General features: G+C 33.6%; 1 protein-coding gene across 1 annotated transcript; it reads left to right on the forward strand.

The window, feature by feature from the left end:
• Positions 1–956: 956 nt before the first annotated feature.
• On the forward strand, positions 957–18,810 carry LOC149541698 (7-deoxyloganetin glucosyltransferase-like). Its single transcript, XM_089796106.1, has 3 exons — positions 957–1,616; positions 4,159–4,724; positions 18,279–18,810. Exons 1-3 carry the CDS (start codon positions 1,109–1,111, stop codon positions 18,660–18,662), a joined length of 1,458 nt encoding a protein of 485 aa, XP_089652232.1. The 5' UTR covers positions 957–1,108; the 3' UTR covers positions 18,663–18,810.
• Positions 18,811–20,049: the final 1,239 nt, after the last annotated feature.

Consider the following 20,049-nt stretch of genomic DNA (forward strand, 5'->3'; position numbering starts at 1 on the left):
CCGAGAACAGACAAACAATATCACAGAGAGTGATTCATCGGTCATTGCAGACCAAATCTTGGCGTTTCTTGCAGATCTTATCTTGCGGACGTCTCCTCCAAAAATTTCAAAGATGCTCAATTTAAATAACAATTTTTGAAAAATGAGCTTCCTGCTGGGGACGTTTTGTTCGTTGTGCTTAAAATGATTGGTCAATCTCTGTAACATTTTACAAATTCATATATACATTTTACCATAATGTACACCCACGTTCCAGCAGATGTTCTAAAGTAATTTTGTAGATTATTCAATGATATATTGGCATCTCATTCTGTAAAGACGAACGCTTTTTCAATACAACCAAGAAAAACAACTTTGATTTGAAGTATTTGGTATTCGAGAATTGAAGTAAAAGATCGCTTACAACCTGGTCAACTAAAGGACAGCTGAGAAATTCTTTTCTATTCAGCTAAGAATCTAAAATATGGTGGCTAATATCTCTTTCAACCCCCACTTCTGCAAGTCTTTAATGCATCTTGGCCGTCAATCAACCATTCAATCAATTTTCTTTTTCTCGTTTAGATTTGTATCATCTTAAAGACGGACTACAAAATGCCATTCTAAAAATGATGTAAAACAAAATTCACACTTAACATAATCAGATTTCCACAATCCACACTGATGAGATTAGGAAATCTTGTTAAGACTGATGAGTGCATGCTAATCAGAAGTCAATGGTTTGAATCCTGTTTCTAGAGTCTCCTGATGAATACTAAATAGAGTCGGTAAAAGAAGGTTTATAATGGATACTTACCAAGATTGGAAATTTGATTGACTGTGATGATAAGAGCTGAAAAGTTTGATCAATATTTTACTTTAAAAACGAAAAAAAACAGTTATTATACTGTAACTCGATGTTCAAATCTCATACGGAACGGAAAGAATTAAAAATGTAACACAAATTTCTGAGTTCTTTCAACCCGACTTGTTGGGCTAACTGAACTGGTGTTAGATAAGAGTGGCCAAAGGGGATTCATCAAGGATCAGATAAACATACGGGCTTACAATTATTTGGGTATATTATGCTCTTGATGTTTTAGTGCTCTGGTTTGAAAACAGAGGCCTCAAAATGAATGTTTTGCACGCAGTAATCGTGTCATTTCCCGCACAAGGCCATCTGAATCCACTGATGAATCTTGCTGAGCTGCTGGCCATGCGAGGATTCTTCATAACTTTTGTAACCACTGAATGGATGGATCAGCGGCTTTTGAAAGCATCTTCCAAAGATGCAGCTGCACGTGACCGTGAGATTCAACAAAGGGGCTTCAAATTTCGGTTTTTGACTGTCCCCGACGGCTTACCGCCTGATCATGGCCGAACTGCCCAACTTGGGGACCTTTTCTTTGCTCTGCAAAAATTGGGCCCTGCTTTGGAAATTCTGTTAACTGCAGCAAATGAATCTGAAGTTGTACCCCCAATCACTTGCATTATTTCGGATAGCTTTTTTTCTTGCACGGCGGAGGTGTGTAAAAATCTCGGGGTGCCGAGAGTTGTGTTCTGGACTACTTGTACTGCATATGCCGTCATTCAGAGTAACGCTAATTTCCTCTTTTCTCAAGGCTATATTCCTGTTAAAGGTATTTCCTTTATGATCACGTCTTAATCATACCAGGCTATAGATTTCCACAATTCAAGAGATTGTCACTGTTATATTGAATTTGATTGTTATAAATCTCTCATGTCTTGTCTAATTTAATATTGTTTTCTCATGTAGGGCAGGTGTAAAAAGATATTAAGTTAATGTAACGAGATTTTTTAATGTATTATAGTTTTCAGAGTGTTACAGTATTTTCTGAATTTGATTGTGTGAAGTGTTTTTTTATCAATGTCTTCAATGACATTCTCTGAACTCATATCAGCATGAGAAGAGTTAGTCGAAATAAAATAGAGCAATTTTTTAGCTCTTTTTATCCTGATAATAGATTATGGAATGTAATTTAAAAGGTTGATGCAAATATACTGCACACAATCAAATTGAATAAAAACTGCATCACTCTAAGACTAAAATACTAATTTTAAAATTTTTTCTAAGTAATTAGAAATCTGAGGCATCTAGAATTTACTGTAACTGTGTAAATTCTTCAGTGGGAGATAGGTATGAGTGTTTACATCACTCACCCAGTGTGCTCAACATAGTTTTACTGTTTGTTGTTCATACATTCTACTGTTGTGCTTCCAAATATTCCATACATCAATTTGTTTACTTGAAAATAAGCTAAGCAAGGCATGAAAATAATGCTTTTTTCTGGATTTTATTATGGGCAGTATTTTTGCATTTATGTCTGAAATCACACTCTCTGATCTATTATCAGGATGAGAATAGCTGAAAAAAAAAAGAAACAGTTTCTTTTTTTTGTTTTGTCTTGATAATGAATCAAACAAAATGATTCTAAAGGTCGATACAAAAATACAGGAAAACTGCATCATTCTTTTTCAAATAGTAATAAGCAATTTAAGATATCTAGAATTTTGTCCAACTATACAATTGCTTAGGTGGGATACCTGTAGAGTTTTTATATTACTCACTCAGTGAACTCAATATAGTTTTGCTGTTTGTTGATTGTATTGTAAAATAGAAAACAAAGAAAATGGTGACAGTAAATAATAAATGAAAACACAATAATACAGATTAGATAGCCTCACTAAATAGAGGACTTAGCGTACATGTGGATGGTGTAATGGGACAGCACTAACACTCAACAACTTTGTCATGTGTTTGGAGACATATTCAATCATGCGCACACGTGATAGAGTTTAACTGTAGTTTGAATTGCAATAAGAGAAAGACATGGACTTAGTCTATGTCTATTGTACATCCAGACAGTTATAGTTGCAAACATTCCATACATCAATTTCGCTTGTTTACATCAAGATAAGCCAAACAGGGCATGAAAAGCTTAATATTCTATCAACCAACTTAAAGGAGCATTTACCTGTTCAGTAAAATGACCTAAAGTACACTTACTGTTCCCTGAGTCGACAGAAAGCAAATAGTACCAGAAGAAAAATATCTCCTTACAGCATGTGCAGAAAGTACGCTCCAGTAATATTGGATGTCCTGATTTTGTCAAATATAGAATATCAAACGATACAACCTGTAAAAGAAAATTGGGTAAAAGAGGAAAATAAATAAATAAAATAAAATGTTGGAGGTTTGAAAATCAATTCATTTAAAAATTAAATAACAATAATAAATTAAATCTGTTTAAAAAGGTATTCATTTTAAACAGAATTTTTGAGTACAAATATTTCTATTTGTCTTGTGACTAGATCCAATTCAACTAAAAGAAATGCCTTGACACCTGTTCTAATACATCCCTGTACAAAATATTAATTTTAACGTTCTGTATTTAACATCATTCTCTATATCAGTTATAATATCTCTCTTTGCAGAATTGTTTTCCTTATCATAGAGCTTGTAAATAGGAAGAATAAATTAGTTATAGATCTCTCTAGTATTAGAAGTCTCTAAACTACTTTAGAGATAGTAGAAATTTACTCCACCTAAATGCATGTACTCAGCAGCTTTGTAATGTAATATATGAAAAACAGCAGAGTACAATTAAAAAATATAAACAGATGTATACAGCCGGAGCAGTGTAAGTTTACAACTTAACAATTAATATGACTTGTGTGTGATAGACATTAATATTCATGTTTGATGCATTCTGGGATATAAAAAAAATTCGGGTGTGTGATAGAGATTAATATTCATGTTTGATGCATTATGGGGTAATTTTTTCTTTTCTTTTTCTCTTTTTTCTTTCCTTTTTTTTTTCCGGTCTTTATGGTGAATACGTTGTTCAATGAAAAACAGAGCAAAACAGGGTGAATGAAAGGTTGAATTTTCGATAAGTGATGTCCATTCCATTTAAGAGATTCAAAATGGCTATGACTATTTACAATTAAACAGAACATATCTGGTGCACTGAGAGAAACATATGAGATATGTTATAAGTTTTTCAATTTATATTAATTTTAGTTCAATATTTCAAATCCCACTCAATAATCAATCTATCCACTATGCGGACATTGTTCAATCTAAGAAGAATTGCTTTTATTGCAGTGAAATTAGTGTCATGTTCTTTTCTAAAATACATTTTTGCATTGCTATTGTAGACGAGGACTTGAAATCCAAGGAGAAACAAATTACATGTCTTCCTGGAAAACTCCCACCAATCAGACCAACAGACTTGCCCTCCTTCTACAGAGAACAACACATCTCTGAAAGGATTTACAGTGCCTTTCTGTATGAATCTCGCCACCAAACCACAGCAGATTACATACTGGTAAACACTTTTGATGAGTTGGAAGGAGGCAAAGAAGCACAGATGGGTCTCAGCTTTAATGGCTGCCCTGCTCTGGCAGTAGGTCCTGTTTATCTTCCAAATTTCTTGGAGGGGAAAAATTCCATGTACAGCATGTGGGAAGAAGATAAAAGCTGCCTCCAATGGCTAGACACTCAACCAAAGCAATCAGTGTTATATGTTTCCTTTGGTAGCATTGCTGTGAAATCCGAAGAGCAATTGCATGAACTGGCTCTTGGACTAGAAGCTTCTGGTTGCCCCTTCTTGTGGGTTCTGAGATCTGACATGGCAGAAGGCGAATCCGTGGATTTACCAGAGGGCTTCATTGATCGAACCAAGGATCGTGCCTTGATTGTTAGCTGGACAAATCAGTTGGAGGTAAGTAGTTTTAATGTGTTTTTAATGTCTGTGCATTAACATATTAAGTGCCACCATACAAAACCTACTATATTTTTTCTGGAAAAAGAGTTATCTGATTTTAATGATTTACAGCGTGTTAGATTCCAATCCCTGCAGCTATAATACTAACATTTAATGATTTATAGTATCTCTTAAATAATCGCTACATTCTTATATGATCTAAGTTTAATAACATTTTCTTGATTGATCTTGCAATTTATTACTAATTAGATAAATGCATCTCTCACACTAAATAAGGTAAGGTTATATAACAAGAGAAATCTCTAAACTCAAACCAACTCCTCAAATGGTTCATTAGTAATGGCCTTACTCACTTATCTCTTGATGAGAATAAGAAGCATTGTAGTTCATTTATCAAATATCGGAAAAAATTATCTACACAATTGGAATGATGTTTTCAACCTTAACCACCAATTGAACTACGATTTTTATTTCAATCATATAGAATACTATGATAGTGCATACATTTCAATCAAAATGCTAGTTACATGCCATCAATGTATTGCAATCATTGTTGTAGTTACACCAATCAAAGACAAGGATCCACAGGAGGTGGTTAAGCACATGTCACCAATCCACCAATCTATGTTGAACGATACCTTCACCTAGAGGAGAAATAGGCACAAACCTCCCAACAATCGCCTCCTTAGCATGATATGAGGGATTTGAACCAATAACTCGGTGCTTTGATACCACTTGTTGGACTCACAGTTGTTGTTTCACCAAAAGATCGAGCTTCCAATGAACGTCAGAACAACTAGAGACAACATGTCACAAATCCATCTGTCTATGTTGAACAATACCTTCACCTAGAGGGGATAGAAGGACCAATCTCCCAACACAATGTACCAAAATGTATAGTCTAAAACTACATAGTAACCATTTCATGTTCTAATGACTTGCACCCATATAATGATTGGTTCATGCAAGGAAAGTATTCTCAGTGTGATTGGATGACAAAATGAAGGTGGTTGCAACTTTAGTGTGAACATCTTCTCCTTTTCCTTGTTCACTAACATCTAAGCTAAAAAGAAGATTGCCAACATTGAATCTCATACGTCATTGTTGCTAGAGTTGGCAAAACTTGCACGAATAAAAGTTAGGATCTTAATAATAACAAATCTTAGTTAAACCCTCTAGCTTAAACCCAAACCTTAAAAGTTAAAACAAATCTTAGTTAAAAGTTAGGATCTTACTTTTCTACCCTCTAGCTTAAACCCGAACCTTAAAAACGTCTCTAGATCATGTTTCTTAACTCTTAGATAATCAATTGTCTTGTCTAGAGTGCACCTCTTAAGGCTCACATATGCATATGTTGACACCATCATAATATTCTTACCATTATATTTCCTCAAGCATGTTGGTAAGATGGAGATAAATTTTCTCGCATGTTCCAACATTATAAAGGTCATATCCTTTTAGGTAGTGTTTTGCCAAATGGACATTCCACCTATCTCTAATACCAACACTACGTGTCCATTTCTATTATGTTAGCCAAATGGGTAGTTATACCCATCTCTGATACTGACATTGAAACTTTATGATCTACTTCATCATGTCAACCAAATGCGTGGTTATGCCCATCTCTAACACTACCACTATAGAAATTATGATCAAATCTTCTCCCCATAAGAGATTTCATTGATCAAGTAACCTTTAATGAACATTAAGATTATGTATTTTAGATTATTTATTAATCTAAAAGGGGATTATCTTGATCTTAAACCACTAACCATTAAGTCATGTGTGTTATCCATTTCAAATCTTAGCTTTACATACACATATCTGTATGTTGAAATTTACAAGTGGGAAGGTTTACTTTTGGGGGGCGGTGGGGGTGTGAATTAGAAGTAACTAACTTTAACCTTTCAAAACCTTTAGCTGAGATCATTCATATGCATCTTACATATCTACTTAACATGAAAAATAAAAATATGCATGAAAATAGATAACACAAGATTTTAGTCACCCAGAAACCCTCCAAAACGAGAAGGTAAAACTGAGGTGGGGATGACACCCACAAATTATCACTGCAACAATTATATAACTGTTTAAGGTTACAAAGTTTGACCACTTCCAATGGTTTTCCCTATGAAAGGCCTGTCCTGTTAAAGACTTTACACCCTCTTAAAAGCAACCTTGTTAAAAGATTTACAAACACTCACTTGGAATGTTACCCTATTAAAGGATTTAACACCATGTTTAAAGGCTTACAACATGGCTGTTAAACCAACCTATCATCATAGGATTTTCATTCCTAATACAATGGCTAGAGAGTATTTGAAAGTCTTGACCTGATGACTTGCAATCTTCAATTGCTGATTCTAGATCCTTGTTCTGCTCTATTTGTTTTGAGCCTTCTTTGATCTGATATGTCTCTCCTCGAAGTTCTGATGCTCTATTATGATCAATTGAATTTTGCAATGTTGTTCTTCCCTTTTCTAAGTCTTTACACCCCTCTGCACTTCGCTAGAATTCTCCCATAAACTCTCACTCATGCACGAATAATGGGGTTCCGTCCTCCTTTTAAAGGTTTTTGAAGACCTAGGGTTAGGTATGAATCTATGATCAATATTCATTCTTCTTTTCCCGATTCTTTCACTTTTCTTATTGGTTGAATGCATTCTCCATTTTTCTTATTGGCTACATGCTGATTACGTAGGGCATGTAAAAGATTTGATCTTATCTTTAAGATCCTTCAAGATTCATCCTGAGTCAACTCAAAAATGATTTACATTTGGGTTTGTGAAGACAAAAACTCATATGTTGATTCAGTATTACTCAAAACTTACTAAATGCTAATGCTCGACACATATAGGAATTATGTCTCTCTCGACTCCTATATGAATTCTGTTCCCTCGGCATCAATACCGTGCTCGGCACTTATAGTGACTCGGCATCACTTATCACTTGGCACTTGAATCTTGCTCGACACCTGAAGTTTACTCGACACTTTTTGAATCTCTAGCTCGACACATACTATAGCTTGACACCATCTTAAAAACTGGTTAAGTGTGTTGACACTCAATTGTCAAAACCAATCTGAGACCAACAATCTCCCCCTTTGACATGAGTGGCAAAAACACTTAACTAAACATTATGAATCTGATCTCTATGAGTATGCTACACATTCTATTCGGCATATGTACAAAACTTCAAAAACTTGTTCAAAATTTTGTAGAAGATTATATACCTTGAAAATTTGTAACTCCCTTTGAGCTAATGTGCCATTTCTGTATTAAAAATTCTTTAAGCTAAATTTGTCTCATGTTGTTTCGATTATCTACCTTATCATTCCGTCACCTCTATTTTTGTCTGTATCTGCTCTGTTTGTACTCCCCCTATGTTTCTGCTCCCCCTTTTTCATATCTGCTTGCAGTTTTTGTTATCCTTTTGGCTTTTGGCTTTATTTCCTTATCTCAAAATTTGAATATCTCCCTCTTTGGGTATTCTTTGTATTCTTTCTCCTTTGGGTCTCATTTATTATCTCCCCCAAATTATTATATCTCCCCCTTTACCTACATAATGTATTATCTCCCCCATTCTTATTATCTCCTATCTTTATTATATCTCCTCATTTTTGACACGTATGTCAAAGGGTCCTAAGAATGAATGAAATATTTAGCCAGAAATGTTTTATTTACCTCCATTATTATCTTCAAAGAGGCATCCTAGTTGTCTAAGGCAATTTTTAGTGCTTTGAGCTGGATGATTGTCTATGCTGCAAGGTGTACAAGGCCTTTTACTATAGAAAGATTTGGATCTTTCTTCAAAACATTCTCTGCATAGGCCATATCGTTATGTAATACTTCTAGACATGGGGTGATTGTAGACTAAATCTGTATTAGTTTGGCCTTAACGTTAGCCTCTTCTATTGTTAATACAACTAACTACTTCTGAGTGTGAAGCGTTGTGGCAAAATGCTTCTCACTTTTAGCTGGATCCTTAGGCAGATGTGTGCTTAATATCTTAAGATTCCTCTCCAAGCTCAATATTCTCTAGCTAGTCTCTTGTGTGAAATATGAGGAATCACATAGTTTGGAGTACAATGAGAATATGTTCTCAAGTACTGTTTTCACCTTCTCAACCTTCCTAGCCAATTCCACTTGTGATTGTGCTATCTCACTAGATATCTTTTCATTAACCTTCATTTGAAATTTCTTTTTAGACCATTCTAATAATTTAACATTGGTATCAAGGTCTTCATTTTGTACCTAGTCCACTATATTGGATAGTTGCTCCATGATGGGCTTTGTTTCATCAGGTGCTAGCAAGCTAAATGCATCAAGGAAGATGTCGTTGATTTCTATTAATGCTTGCCTCTGTCTAGACTCATTCCCAAGTATCTCCTATTTATTCTTCCTCTCTAGTGCCTCTTACACTTCATTTATCTATGCTAAGTTCATTGTCTTGTAGTCATAAATTGGTATGACTATCTCTTCATCAAGTGCAGGGCCTCCATAGCGAAGTACCCTTGCTACCTTGGTGGAGCTCGAGCCTGGTATTGATATTTGCAGTGGCACTGTATCAGTGATAGACTACTTGGTAGGAGTCCCTGTAGTAGGAAAATTAACCAATGTCTATATTGCCTCTTACTCTCTTTCCTTGAGGGTTTTCTCCTCTTCCTTATCTTCTTCACTTCTGCCTTGATCAATTACAATGATTTGAGGAGGTGCACCTTGAATTTGTGTTGTAGGGTCCTTTTGTCCTATTTACTCCTTTGCTAGTTACTTGATAGTTGAAGTTATTGTCACTATGGAATCAACCTTAGCAGTTGTGTCTTGTGCTGCCTGCTCTTTCGGTTGATCACTTGCAGCTATAGGAGGTTGTGAAGGTGGTTCTTGTGTGCTCACCTTCTCCTTAGTTATTTTAGCTATAGCATTTTGTAACTCTTCTACACTCACCAAAATAAGATTTGTGCACAACTGTGATTGCAATGTTGTTTGGTGAAGGATCTTTTTGAGATCCTCTATAGTTAATGGATTGATGTTCTGACCTGAGGTGTCAAGAACATCCTTTACAATTAATTTCTTTGCAGATGTAGGTGGTGCATGTGGAGGACTAGGTGGTGGCATTTGTGTGTCTTGGACACTCTGTTCTTATTACTGCTCCTCAATTGTTGCCTCATCACCTTTCTATGCCTTCTCCTCCACTATTACCTCTTCTTTCTCTTTCTCTTTCTCTCATTTCCTCCTTCTCATTTTCCTCTTCTTCTTCACCATCATTTCTTCCCTCAAAGGGATCTTCTTGGCCTTCTTTGACTGTTGCTAACCCATAAATCAATTTTCACATTTGTGTGGATTTCTTTACAACATCCTCAATTTTATTCTATAAAATGCTAAAGGCTCTATATTTAGGTGCAAATTTGCTCCCATGTTTCTTACTAGCCTTACTTATTTGACCTTTTGTAAGGTCTCACATTACATGAGCTAATGTTGACTCCCTTATTTCCTTCTCCATATTTAAGCAATAATGCCATTTATTTTCAACAAGTTCAAGTGGAGTAGTCTTGAACTTGGCCATCATATTGTAGATAGACTCTTCCACTATGTTCTACTCTTCTCTACTCAATTTATTAAAATCAATGGTTTTCAACCCAATTAAATCTAAATTATCTCTAATGTTATCACAAACATTTTCAAGGTCTGATTTGATGGTATGACTTACCACTCTGAATTCATCATTGTCAGATTTTGTCCTTTCTTCATCTGGCTCTGGGGGTGCAACATATTTTGTTCTTTTCTTTTCTGCAGGCCCTCCTTGCTTTGTGGCTTTTTACTTCTCCTGTTCCTTAGCCACTTTGGTTGTTTCCCTTGAAGCCTTGTAGTAGGCTTGGCTGGGCTCAACTTAGCTGCTTTCTTCTTCCCTTTGGGCTGTGCAATAGGTTGTTTTTGTGCATTTCTCTTCTTAGGTTCAGCCTTGGGTGCTTCCTACTTGACACCTTCTTCTTCTTCTACATCTTCACCCGTGCCTTGGGTTAAAGCTAATGGTTCTTGTCCTTGTTCATCTTCATCATCTTTTTCCTCTTCATCTTCTTCTTCTTCAACAATGCCCTTACCAAATTTTTCCTTTAACTTCTTTACCAATTTATCCTTCTTCTTCAATGTGGAGGTAGTCTTCAATTCCATGTCCACCTTTGATCTCACCACATCATAAGTCCCAAAATGTGGTGCACTCTTGTCCACTTCTTCTGCTAATAGTGTTGTTATAGCTGAAAATGCTTCATCTATATTTATCTCATATCCAAGAGGTCATATCCATCTAACCCTTGGTATGGTTGCTTATATGCAGGTATAATCAATATCTACAAGAAAACATACATCATTTACATGTTGTTCTACCAATGAAAATGGTATCCTTAGCTTCTGTTCTATGGATTTCTTGAAATCTTCAAAATAGCTGGTCATAAGAGTTTCAAAATTAGCTCCCATTTGTTCAATATATTCATTCACTTGAGCTACTATAGACCTATTGGTTTTTGAACTAACTTTACCCAAGGATGGAAATTCATTTTGTACATAGAAAAATATACAAATCAAATTGCACCAAATTTGCATTGTGCTCCCTTGGTTCTCCTTATTACTACTAAGTTCTCATTGATTTGTTGCAATTGCAATTCTGCAAGATCATAAGTATGATCCTTCTTCACTAATTTGTAACCAACATCCACTGCAATGCAAGGTACACTGTTAAGTCTACTAGATTGATAAAACTTGTGAGAAATAATCCTAATAGCAAATTCAACAAGACATTCTTGGATAGTATCAATAGTCATTCCTCTCTTGTTCCATCTAGCACTTGTGTTCTTCTCAATTGCTTCCTTAGAATCACTTCTGAGGGTCTTTGGCTGATCTAGGGTTGGATACCCTATTACTCTGTGTACAATACTCTTTGTTATTTTCACTAGGCCATCTTCTAGCCACAAACTTCCATCATGATTTTTGCTGAGCACTATCTTGATCAATTCAATTTTAAAAACAGTGGAGAATTCTAGGGCACGAGTCAAACCCTTATTCTCAATGATTTGGTATTCTTCTTTTAAAAATCCATTTTCACACAATTTCTCATATTCTTGTCTCATCTCCATGTATCCAATGGCTCCTATCTTATAGTTGTAACATCTCCTAACATCTTGGACCATAACTGCCTTAGGAGGTATAACATATAAGGCTCTGGCTGGGTCATTTTTGTATGCCACTTCAGGGATTGGCTAGAAATCAGGTTGTTTCACTTCATTTGTTATAGTTGGACCTAAAATGGCTCTTTCTCCTATGGTTTCCTAAAATTGGAGGCCGTTTGTGCAATCTAGGGTTTCAATACAAAAAAAATGTAATACTGCATAGCTTGGCACTAGTATAAATACCTTAGAATTGATGAAACTATGCTGAATCACTATTGAAATTGGCTCAAATGTTGGATTCTCTTCTTTGAAATCATTCTACACTCTTCTTCATCTTTGTTCTTTGTTCACAATGAAGAAAAATGGTTCAAAATGTGATCATAGACCCTTATTTTGTAGCATTTAATGCTTAGTGCATTTACAATTGTCCACTCGGCTTCTTAAGCATTTTTGCATTACTCAAATTCCATTTGTCTTTTCACCACTCGGCATCCATTGAAGTATCCTTATTTAGCTTCAACTAAAATTTTGGTTCACTCGGCTTCTACTACCAACTTAGCTTGTACTAGGATTTTACTCGACATCTGAGGGCAACTTTTCTAACTCGACAACACTGGTGAAAACTTGAAGTTTTAACTTTGCATATCTATTCATGCTGATCTATTCTTTTCAGTACTTACTTGTTTAGGAATTGATGTATGATAAAGCTTTGTCTATCTATTCCACATACCTTCTTTTTTCTTAGTTGGATGAAGTGTGACCACTTGACCTCTTAGGTGAAGTGATCCTTTCATTTGATGTGCTGCTCCCATCTTTATTCTTCCATGTCTTATTCATTTCTCCTCTAATGTGTTCAACATCTACCTTTTCTTTTCCTTTGTTGAACTCTAAGTTGGGTGCCTTTGACCTTGTTGGGAAATTCCTACTAATATGACCAGTCTTCAAACAACTGAAGCATGTATTCTAGCTGAGCCATCTACTATAGCTTCCATTGAAGTGTGTTCTTATGCAATTTTCAGGAATGTGTCCATATTCTTAACATTAATGATAGCTATACCTGGTGTTGTAGTCCCAATTGTAGTGATGTCCATGACTATTTCCTCTTGCTGGTTGATTAGGTGTCCACACAGGCTTTGATTTGCACTCAAAATCTTTATGTCCATACTTCTTGCAATTGTAGCAGTGACCTTCAAATCTTGGTGTTCTAATAGTCCTATTCTTGCAGTCATGTGCTTCATGTCCTTGCTTGTTGCACTTGTAACAGTGACCCACATTCTTAGGTTTTTCATACTAATGGGTGTTCTTTCTCCTACACACATTAGAGATATGTCCTTTTTTACCACAGAAATGATAAGTAGGCTTAGTGTTCTTACCTTTGTTACTTCTTTCTTTTGCAGTCTTGGATGACTCTCCTTTTTTAGTGCTGGTGTATCCTAGTCCTGAAGTATCATTGCTGGCTCTTGGTGATTTCACTAGCTATTCAAAGTACTTGATGGCCTCATTAGGTTTATTGAAGCTCTTTGAAATTTCCTTTTCTCTTTTCAGGTCATTTTGCAGTTGTTCATTTTGTATCTTTAGGGTGGAGATCTCAATATCCTTGACATTTAGTTCATGATGTGCATTCATCATCTGACTTAGGGTGTCTAGCTGTATGTTTGAAATTCTTACAAGTTCAATTGACTTTTCTTCTAGTCTATTGGCAAGGTTTCTCTTATCTTCTTTTAGCATAGCCTTATCTTCAATGGCTCTTTTCTTTTGTTCAGTTACTTCACAAAGCATCATGACTTGCGATTCTTGTTCAATCTTGAGAGTTCTGATTTCTTCTACTTGAGCTATATTCTTCTCCATTATGTCTACTATTGCTGCATCAAACTCTTTGGAATCTTCATTTGCAAACAATTTTGAGGTGTCAATCTCCTTGTATTGTGTATCATTCTTAGCTATGACAATCTCTCTTCTTCTCTTTAAAGATTTCCTTAGTTCTCCTCTAGCTTCTTCCAAAGTATGTAAAGCAAGTTGTATATAAATCACCTAGTTTTCTATGACCTCCCCAAGTTTGTAGACTTCCATTTCTAGATTTTTTCTACAAGCTATAAAGCTCCTTCTTGTGAGAACCTTGCTTTGATATCAATTGTTGAAATATACAAGTGGGAAGGTTTACTTCTGAGAGGGGTGGGGTGGCGGGGGGGGTGAATCAAAAGTAACTAACTTTAACCTTTTAAAACATTTAGCTGAGATCATTCACATGCATCTTACATATCTACTTAACATGAAAAATAAAGACATGCATGAAAATAGATAACAAAAGATTTTGGTCACCCAGAAACCCTCCAAAATGAGAAGGTAAAATTGGGGTGGGGATGACACCCACAAATTATCACTGTAGCAATATGTAATTGTTTAAGGTTACAAAGTTTGACCACTTCCAATGGTCTTCCTTGTGAAAGGCTTGTCTTGTTAAAGACTTTACACCCTATTAAAAGTGACCTGGTTAAAGGATTTAGAAACACTCACTTGAAATGTTACCCTATTAAAGGATTTAGCACCTTGTTTAAAGGCTTACAACATGACTATTAAACCAACATATCATCATAGGATTTTAATTCCTAATACAATGGCTAGAGAGTATTATAAATTCTTGACTTGATGACTTACAATCTTCAATTGCTAATTCCAGATCCTCATTCTACTCTATCTATTCTAATCCTTCTTTGATTTGATATGTCTCTCCTTGAAGTTCTGATGCTCTATTCTGATCAACTGAATTCTACAATGTTGTTCTTCCCTTTTCTAGGTCTTTACACCCCTCTGCACTTCACTAGCATTTTCCCATAAACTCTCACTCATGCATGAATAATGGGGTTTCATCCTCCTTCTAAAGGTTTTCAATGACTTAGGGTTAGGTATGAATCTATGATCAATATTCATTCTTCTTTTCCCGCCCAATTTTTTCACTTTTCTTATTGGTTACATGCTTTCTCCATTTTTCTTATTGGTTGCATGCTGATTAGAAAAATGGTTTACATCTAAGTTTGCGAAGACACAAACTCATATGCTGATTCTATGTTACTTGACACTTACTAATTGCTGATGCTTGGCACATATAGGAATTCTATCTCTTTCAGGTCCTATAGTAATTCTGTTTCACTCGGCATCAATAATCTTCTCGGCACCTATAGTGACTCGACACTTGAATCTTGCTCGTCACTTGAAATTTATTCATCACTTATTGAATCTCTAGCTTAGCACATACTATAGCTTGACATCATCTTAGAATTTGGTTAAGTGTGTTGACACTTAATCTTCAAAACCAATATGAGACCAACACTATATGTATAAATTATCCACAAGTATGATTCATTAATATAAATAAATTCATGGACATAATTAAACAAATATAATCCATAAACATACATTTCTTACCTTCCTCTTTGCTTGGTCCATGTGGATCTATCCTTAATTGGGTCTTCAATGAATTAATCCTTGTAGATTATCTCAACTCTATATTTACTTTCTAAAATTATTCTTTTTCTAATTATAAGAAAATGATAATTTTTTTTTTTTTTTGTTTCTTCTTTTCTAAGAGTCACAACCTTTCATAATACAAATCCTTTGAAAAGTCACAACACTTCATAGTTATAATCCTTTTACAAAGTCACAACACTTGATAACTAAAATCATTTAGAAAAGTCCTAATACTTTATAATTACAATATTTTTAAAAAAACACAACTATTCATAATTATGATCCTTTCAAAGGTTCACATCAATTCAATATCAATGATACCTTTTCAAAAAATTACTTTCCTATTTTCTTCATATGAATTTCCTCTTCCAATTTTCCTTTTTGGACTCCTATTTCTCCTCTTCTTTTTTTCACTCTCTAAATTAAATTTTCCTCCCTTTTATATCTTAATTTTAAGGAATCATGTCTATTTGTTAAATATTTATTGACTTTTCATTAGATTTAGTTAATTTATATTATTCTATTTTATATTATTTATTTACTTACTTGTTTGTATTATTATTATTCATTATTAAATTCTATTTAGAAAGTTAACATACTTTCTACAATATTATCTCTTGTATTTAATTTAACTAATTAATTTATTCATTGTAATATTATTATTTTATTTAAAATACTAAATATTATTTCATTGATAGTATAGATTAAGAATTTATTTTTCATTTGTATATTTTAGTATTAGTTTTCATTTAACTTTATTATCAATATTTATTTAATAACATTGTATTATCCAATTATTATTAAAATTCTACTTTTAAATGAGGATATGATAATTGTAGTTCCTATCTTTTTTTTAAAGATTAATCTCAACTATGACGACATCATCACTAATAAGGTCACAAGGGAAAAATGATGCATCACATAAGGCTAGTGATGCATGTTGAATGTGAAGCATGTTTGTAAACCTTACTAAATGCAACCACAAGCTTAGATTGACAAAGTAATTCAATAAATCAATAGAGATCTACTTCATAAATTGACACAATAAACAACACCATCACAATCATGAAACACTTGAGTCCAATGTTATCCTATCCTTTAACATTTTGTAGAAATACAATTTGATTTTAGCTATTCAACCCATACACAAGATGACATAAAAGAAATGGTCTATAATTGATCAATGTTGACAAAAGATATTATGCAAGGTACCAAGTAGAAAGATCACAATAGTGCTCCCAAATTGCAATAAGAATGTTAGGGCTAGATGAAGATGAAAGATATAATTCAACAAATCAATAGAGATCTACTTCATGAATTGACATAGTAAACAACACCATCACAATCATGAAACACTTGAGTCTAATATTATCCCATCCTTTAATATCTTGTAGAAATGCAATTTGCTCTTAACTATTCAACACATACACAAGATGACATAAAAGAAATGGTCTATAATTGATCAATGTTGACAAAAGATATTACGCAAGGTACAAAGTAGAAAGATCACAATAGTGCTCCCAAATTGCAATAATAATGTTAGGACCAAATGAAGAGGAAAGATATTCTTTTATAGAGGTCCTCATATGAGTCAATGGTTGAGAGAAAATAGATTAGAAGATTAAAGACTAAGATAAAAGGGTTGGTGAGAATGAATAGGATTAAGGGGTTGATTTAAATGAAGATGTGAGATTGGTTGGGAGACAAATTAAGTTAGAGATATTGGGTTTTACAAACAAATCTTTGAATTCAATCAACTTAGATATATTGGAAAATATAATGAAAATGGTGAATTAAGAAATGCATATCAATTCTCACATGCTTCAGAGTTTACATTATGATCCATGTGAAAGTGATTGATGGTAAGTATTATAAAGAAGTGGACAATGAATTAGTTAAATGAAACATTTACTTGATTAATAGTAGAATAGGAGACTTGTCAGTAAATGATTTAATAAATAAATATTTCTTTAGTCATGGAAAAGAAAAGGCCAATGAACTTAAAAATAAATAAATAAATAAATACATTTAAATGATAAAAGAAGAGACTAAGGAAAAGTTAAATAAATAAAAATATTTATCTAATTAAATGAGGACATTTTTAGGAGCCTACGCATACTATTATTATTTTCATTTCATACTAAGTCTTTGATTAGTCATATAACTAAATAAATCAACTCTAAATAAGTCTTTGATAGATGCATAATGTTGCAAGTGTTTAAAAATGGCATCACATAAGGCATTTGATTTGATTTTCCAATTGTACCAAGTCTTTGAAATAATATGACTAAATGATTATACATGGGATTCCATATAGTGTCACTTCACCCAAACCAAGTGCCTATACCATCACTCATGAATTTTTATTTACCAAACAAAACCTAAAGAACCATACTTTAGATTGGCATAACACAAGAGCTACACACATTCATTCTAATATACTCATGGCACTGTTTGATTCTTGAGACGGGTAAACTCTACCATTGATCACTTGCATGTTACCAATGAAACTCAACTAATCTTATGTCATTAGATAGATCCCAACATGTGTCACATGTATACTACTAATGAAATATAACTTAACACTATGATGTCAAAAAATGTTTATTTTGGTAAGACATGCCCCTTAATGCTTATAATGTTGAAACAAAAATAAGTAGATATATAAGCAACACATATGTTTTACAATTTTTATGACTCACACAAATGAGATTTAAATGATCTAGGGAAAATCAAATTAAAGTAGGTTTCAAATTGAGTGTGGAATTGTTAAGTTAAACAATTTACAATTCACTACAATTCTATTTTGTTCACTACATGAAATATGACAAGGACCTATATTTTTTCTAAATTTTACATGTTGATTAAAAAAATCAAACCATATAAATTGTACAAATATTTTAAATTAACATTTTCTATGGTTGTAGGTTCTTTCCCACTCATCAGTGGGAGGATTTCTTACACATAATGGATGGAACTCTACTATGGAGGCCATCAATTTAGGAGTTCCTACGATAGGATGGCCCTATTTTTCTGACCAATTTGTCAATTGTAGATTTTCCAAAGATGTATGGAAAGTTGGATTAGATTTTGAAGGTGTTGATTCAAATGAATACAAAATGGTGACAAAGGAGGAGGTGGAGAGCACAGTTAAATGTTTAATGAATAGTTTTAAGAGAAATAAGTTAAAAGAAAATATTATGAAGTTGAAGGAGGCTTCTATGAATGCAGTAATGGAGGAAGGTACATCTTATTTAAATTTGAACACATTTGTAGAAGACATGCTAAAACTAGCTAAATCCAATGTGTGAAATTATTAAAACAAAGTATTTAATCTTCTATAGTAAATGCCTAGTAACTCAATATGCTCATTGAAAGAGTTACCAAGTACTATTTTTTTCTTGAAGTTGTAATCTTTTTGAAACTACATTAATATGAATTATTTATTATTTCATATAAGCTACTTAATATTTTAATATTTTATTTATTGATATTTAATTTGTTGCATTAGTTCAAAGGAACAAATTGCATTTTTTTAAACCTTTATGAGCATTTAGTTCTTTATGAGCATTTAGTTTACACTATCTTGTTCGGATGTGTTTAATCAAGAATCTTAACTTTTGGATTATTTTATAAAACATTAGCTAGCCTTAATATTAAAATTATTAATTTTACATGCTTTTCTATCACTAGAGATTCCTTACCTATTATTCACCTTAGAATAGACCACCTTAATGACTCCAACCCAAGTATATAATATTATTCAAATTTCAGTCTCATAAATTGGAAACACATCTTTTACTTCTCCAAGCCAAAATTATAAAAATGTGTTTTTTACAATGTCCAACAACCTAACAAGGAGACTAACCTTTACAACATCATAACCTAGGGGTTGCCAAAGAGTCAACAATACATTAATAGTGGTGTTAGATATTATAAATCAAAGCCCCATTTGGTACACTATTTGAACAAATTAATAACCTTCCTTAAATAGAACACTTAGAGAGTAAGGGGCCACAGTGGACCACTTACTCAATGTTGATGCAAAAATAGACCATTAATACTAGAGAAACACAAAAGAGGCATGTAAACCCTATTACATCCAAGAAACCAACTAAAGGACAATACCACTTAAATTTACCATTAGTTTCATTGTAAATTACAATCGATTAGTGTCATCACTAAGGGTAAGCCACTTATAGATAATTGAAAGGATCCTTAACCAGATAAGACTAGTATATATCCTTGAGAAATACTAAAAATTATATGGTTTCTAATATGAATAAGCCCACTGAATACGTACACAAAGATAAACAATCAAGCCAAAAATATGAAATAAAAGCTAGTTGAGTTGACAACAACTGTCACCAACTAAACCTAAAAAGAAAGAAAATTAACAATAGAGATTAGCATAGACACCAATGACATAAACCCAACATAAACCCAATGGCATAGAGAGCCTACTAATGGACTGAAATTTTCCAAGTTATTTATAGGGTCCCATATCCATGTCTCCTAGAAGAAACAAGACAAATGTAACATCACCAACATGAGGTAAATCAATGTTAATCCTACATGTAATAAACCATAGTGAAAATAAAACCACATAGAACCACTATATAAGAATATGCTTCTAACTTCTTGGCATACATGTTAAGGGTCTATAGTTGAAAGGTTTTAAAGTATACATACAATATG

Source organism: Cupressus sempervirens, chromosome 8, assembly GCF_028749045.1.
Source record: "Cupressus sempervirens isolate cs-2001-9-10 chromosome 8, ASM2874904v1, whole genome shotgun sequence".
Classification (NCBI taxonomy): domain Eukaryota; kingdom Viridiplantae; phylum Streptophyta; class Pinopsida; order Cupressales; family Cupressaceae; genus Cupressus; species Cupressus sempervirens.

What these genes read in the sequence shown, in the direction of transcription:
- LOC149541698 (XM_089796106.1), top strand. Translation starts at nt 1,109, where the DNA reads ATGAATGTTTTGCACGCAGTAATCGTGTCATTTCCCGCACAAGGCCAT. An exon ending in AGGCTATATTCCTGTTAAAG is followed by an intron (nt 1,617 to 4,158) that starts GTATTTCCTTTA and finishes TTGCTATTGTAG; the next exon opens with ACGAGGACTTGAAATCCAAG. An exon ending in GCTGGACAAATCAGTTGGAG is followed by an intron (nt 4,725 to 18,278) that starts GTAAGTAGTTTT and finishes CTATGGTTGTAG; the next exon opens with GTTCTTTCCCACTCATCAGT.